Here is a 4,994-nt window from a genome sequence, read left to right as displayed (position 1 = left end):
CTTATTTTTGGCTAGAGTGAAGGATTAGATCTCCGACAGGTTTTTACTGCTATTCAGGGCAGCTTTCCAACAGCAACACAGATGGATATAAAAATGATATTTAAAGGGTGTTCTAATAGCCCAAAAAGGAATGCCCACCTTCAATGAAAAACTATCAAATTATGGGATACCCTCACTTCAAACAATATAGAAAAATGAGAAGGTTCCTTCCTATAACTTTTAGAGTATCCACCAGTACATAAACTACAGTATCCAATCCTACAAAAGATAGTCAATAGAAAATGAAAACTTACTGTGCTGGATTATTATGCAAAAAAAAGAAAAACCTCACCAAAAAAAAAGTTTACTAGAAAAATACATTTATCCTCAAAGCCACTGAGATAAAAATGTTAAAATATTGAAAATATTCTATACACATCTCCTGAAATAAATTCTGTTGTCATGTTTTATATTTAAAAAATGTCATTTAGTGAAATAACAGAGTTCAAATAATGATTTTCTAGTAGAGAAGAATAATGCTAGAACCACTGTCAGATTTAATTGTCTTGTCCATGTTATTGAAGATATTCCCTCGATTCCTGTCTGATGAAACGGTTGTCATAAGGACAGGAAGTGAGACTACATAGGAGCCCCAAATAGTTCTCAAATTAGAAAAAAAGTATTTGGCTTGACATGAACTTTAAGTTATTCATAAAGTTTCAGTTTTAATATGGAGATTAAGGATTAATATATTCACATTTTATCAGATTATGGATTAGGGTGAGGATTGTGTAAAGTGTTAATTGTGTAGACCATAAGAGAATTACAAAGATACCACTTTCCTGTGGTCTGACCCAAGCCCACAGTTTCTCTTTAGTTGCTTTATATCGCTAAAATATTTCATTAATTAGAAACAAATTATTAGCAATCATTACATGTCTGGAGAACAAGCAGTACGTGTGCAGTATGGTGCAACAATAAGTATGACTCCAAGTTATAATGTGGATGAACAATATATGGCTATGCACTATGTGGACACAAAGAACATTTCTAAATGTAACAAGAGATGTATGTAAACTGCACAACCAAGCTTTCCAAGAAAAAAAAAAAGTTTCCTGCACTATTCAAAAACCTTTCCTTTCATCGATATCAAAAATAAATTAAATACATTGAGGATTTTATGTGCAACAGTTAAAATACTAATTTGAAGAAGACATTGAATTGCATTATAATTGAGTTTACATATAAGACCCTTGAGTTCATAGATTAATTTGGGGACAATTTATTTGTGGTATCAACAATCATGCATCATGCGTAACTCTATCATTTACATTTTCGTCCGTGTTATTTAATTTTTTTTATATACACCTAGGTAATCCTCCATTACAGATGTATGCTTTTACTGTGTTCCTTCACTTTTAATTTCAGGCCTGATCCTGGATAGTGTACTTCAAGAAACGAACCCATCCATGGTCCTAGAGCTGGGCACTTATTGTGGTTATTCCGCCATCCGTATAGCCCGATTACTGAAGCCTGGAGCTCTGCTGCTCACTATAGAGATGAATCCGGCTCACGCTGATGTGGCTGGAAAAATAATTGAGTTTGCAGGAGTTCAAGAGAAGGTACGCTGTGCATATGATTCAATACTGAAGCCTAGGGCTATCCCAGTATAGACAATTTACAGTAGGCTCCACTCACACCTACGCCTGAGTGCAGCCAGGTGATTTAGAAGCTTTATTTTGTGCGTTTGTATTTGAGACTTGTAGTGCAGAAGCAGAATTCCATGATATTGGCCACATAGACTTTTACCTTGGAGCGCCTGAAAAATGCATGTTTTTGGGCACTCCCATTAAGTTTATGGGACCATAAATCAGAGGTTATGCCTGCAAAAAACTCATGTACATGAACAGGGACCATTAAAAACAATGGGATTCCTCTTTAGGGAAAAAAGCTATAAAACACGTACCCGTGTTTCCCCGAAAATAAGACGCTGTCTTATATTTTTTTGGTTAAAAAAAAAACACGGTCTTATTCTCGGGGTAGGTCTTTTTTTTTTTTTTTTTTTATGTACAACAATCCACACTTATTCATGTACAACAGTCTACATGTATTCATGTACAAAAAAATGGTGATCAGGGGTGCCGTACCTTTCCAAGAGCAGTTTGCTATCCAATCGCTGGCCAGAATGAGCGAAGCGCGCTTTCACTATCGATTCCTCACAGACGGAGTGCATTTGGTATCACTCTGCCTGTGACGGGAGCCGGCGCTATAGAGGAAGCATCGGCTTATGCGGCTCTGCTCCCTCCGGAGCCGCCTCGCTTCCTCTAGCGCTGGCTTTGTTGGCACTGCTGATTCTCTCCCGTGACTTTTCAAGTTCCCCCTTATGCCACCACCGGCCCTGGGAATTGTCACGGGTAGGTCTTTATATTTAAGCAATTCCCAAAAATAGTACTAGGTCTTATTTTCGGGGTAGGTCTTATTTTCGGAGAAACAGGGTAGGTGTGCCTAGGTAAAAATATGCACTGTGCTTTCTTTTTGTATGTTATGTCTGTAATAAATAGCCACATTTGGAAATAACTAAGTAATTAGCAAGTCTGTTCTACTTTATTTCATTAATTAAAATTTGGCTTGCCTGAAACTTAAGGTGGTCATAGCCACTGACCACTCGCAGCCTAGCTCACAATAGGCTGATTGTGGCTGCAATAGGCTAAAAATATGCTTTATGTCTCCAGTAGATTATCCTGTAAGTAGCTTTTGCACAGTTATTATAGTACTAAGGCCTCTATGTGGGTTAACTGGATTCTGTCTACTTATCTAAATTTTCATCCATATAATTCTTTTTTTAGGTAAAGATATTGCAGAATTCCACAGAACACATCATCCCCAAGCTAAAAGCAGAGCATGGAGTGGACCACTTTGACTTTGTGTTCATTGATCATTTTGGAAACAGATATTTGCAAGATACTAAGTTGCTTGAGGTAAGGGGAATATTTTTCTTTACTATACATAATGAAATGAGTAATTCATTATCCAAGGGAAGTGCACCTTTCGCCCGTTTCAGTACAACTATTATTTAAAATGTTATTTTACACCCCCAGGCACTTTCATGAGCACTTTACTGTCATTGTACAGTACAATTCATATACAATGGACACTGTCTATTGGACAGTGCAGATCCCATAAAAGATGACCATCACAGCATTGCCAAATGTAAACAATGGCTGCGGTTAACATCCAGCTCTCCCTTTCCTCTCACACACTGATCATACCATGTGCACGGTTTGTATGTAATCACTATATATAGCTGTTATTTTAGAAAGTGCAGAATGTCTCCTTGTAGTCTCTGTACTCACATAAAATAAATATACCTGGATTAGAGAAGAACTCCAGGAAAAAATGTTGTATTAACCCTTGCAGTGGGGCTACCCCCGCACTGCAAGGGTTCACTGCTCATTTTGCCTAGGTTAAAAAAAAGTTATACTGACCTGAACCGCAGAGCAAATGTTCTGTTGAGAACGCCGACCCAGTCGAATTTGCCGACCTTAGCATCTGCGCTTGCCCACAGACGGGATTAATGAGGTAACAGGCATTTATTTCGAAAGTATTAATGTGTAATTGTTGATTGTGACCATTGATAATATGCCATCCATGGCAGTAAATGATGGATGGCATTTTATGCACATCCACAATTAACATCGTCAGCAATTACATATAATGTAATTAGTTACAATGTTATTTGTGAATGATAATGTTACATTGTTCAGACATTGAGTTGTAGCTCAGAAGGCGGGCTCTGCGAGAGTGGTGACACCAGGTTGAGTGAAATTGTGTCAGAGCATTGAGGAATTACATCCTATGGGCATCTTCAGTAAGTACTTCGCAAACTTCTACATCAATATTATTATTAGGAGTGCGATAGAACTTTTGGAAATTCAATATAGAATTACAGATTTATTTTTAGTTTTTGACCAGAGATACCTATAAAGCAGAACTATAGTAAAAAAAAAAAAAAAAATTGTGAGCAGTCAGGCTCTTTATTGCAGAAGCAACATGCAATGTCTCTTCTACAGTAAAAAAAACACAAACACAAACACAAACACAAACACAAACACACCTGCCATTCCCAATGTTCTTTTAGAATGTACACTGAGCTGTGCATTTGTAGCTCAGTGTACGTTCATGGCAAACCTTGGAATCGGGATGATTGAACTCCCACGTACATGCATAGCCAGTCAAGGCCAAGCAAGAAGGCTGAAGACCCATCAACCGGAGATAATGGAGCTAATGAATGTCAGATCGCTGTAGCGGAGAGGGAAAGTCTGTGGACTTTAGCCCTGCTTTAATGCTGGTGACAGATTGCATCATCTTCTGTATGTTATTTCTGATTTTGCCCATAGTTCCACTATAACTAATTTGTCATTCATCCTGTACAGGAATGCTGCGTCCTCAGAAAAGGAACAGTCTTGTTAGCGGACAATGTCTCCTTCCCGACGTCTGCACACTTCTTGGAATATGTCAGGACAAGCGGTCACTATGATTGCACCAACTATCCAGCTCATTTAGAGTACTCAGATAAGCCTGATGCAATGGAAAGGGCTGTGTATAGAGGGTAGCTGTAGACAAGAGTAGAAATTATATTGTATAGTATAATGAGTCCATGAACCCAGCAGCTCCACGCATTACAGGCTGCCTTCAGAAAACTACAGGAGGGGGCGGAGACAAGACCAGTCACCCTGAGAGCGAGCAGCAGTCATCTGTCCTTATTCCTCCTGCAGAGTTGGAGTTGTTTCACACTAAAATACTGTATAGATATGGAAAAAAAACAAACACAAAGGACACCAAGATTGAAATAACTATATATATATTTTAGACAGTGTTTGTTTTAACCAGATTTCAGCTTTAGGATGCATTGCCAGCCCACTCACGGTAAATGGGCTACACAAGGCATAGTGTACATGGACCCTCATTCTTCATCCAAAATGATCAAATCAAAATGTGTTTGCTTTTTGTTTTGT

General features: G+C 38.2%; 1 protein-coding gene across 2 annotated transcripts in view; it reads left to right on the top strand.

Annotated features, from left to right (window-relative positions):
- The window catches only part of LOC108787430 (catechol O-methyltransferase-like), a 15,803-nt gene extending 11,178 nt beyond the window's left edge, over positions 1-4,625 (top strand). For both annotated transcript variants that reach the window (XM_018556985.1, XM_018556984.1), the window contains 3 exons: positions 1,408-1,601; positions 2,826-2,957; positions 4,413-4,625. In XM_018556985.1, the coding sequence (XP_018412487.1) occupies positions 1,408-1,601; positions 2,826-2,957; positions 4,413-4,592 (506 nt within the window). In that variant the 3' untranslated portion in view covers positions 4,593-4,625. The remainder of the gene's footprint in view (positions 1-1,407; positions 1,602-2,825; positions 2,958-4,412) is intronic.
- The last annotated feature ends 369 nt before the right edge of the window (positions 4,626-4,994 follow it).

This window comes from Nanorana parkeri, unplaced genomic scaffold (assembly GCF_000935625.1).
Source record: "Nanorana parkeri isolate BGI_ZX_2015 unplaced genomic scaffold, ASM93562v1 scaffold260, whole genome shotgun sequence".
Taxonomy (NCBI): Eukaryota; Metazoa; Chordata; class Amphibia; order Anura; family Dicroglossidae; genus Nanorana; species Nanorana parkeri.
This window is presented reverse-complemented; position numbering and strand designations above follow the sequence as displayed.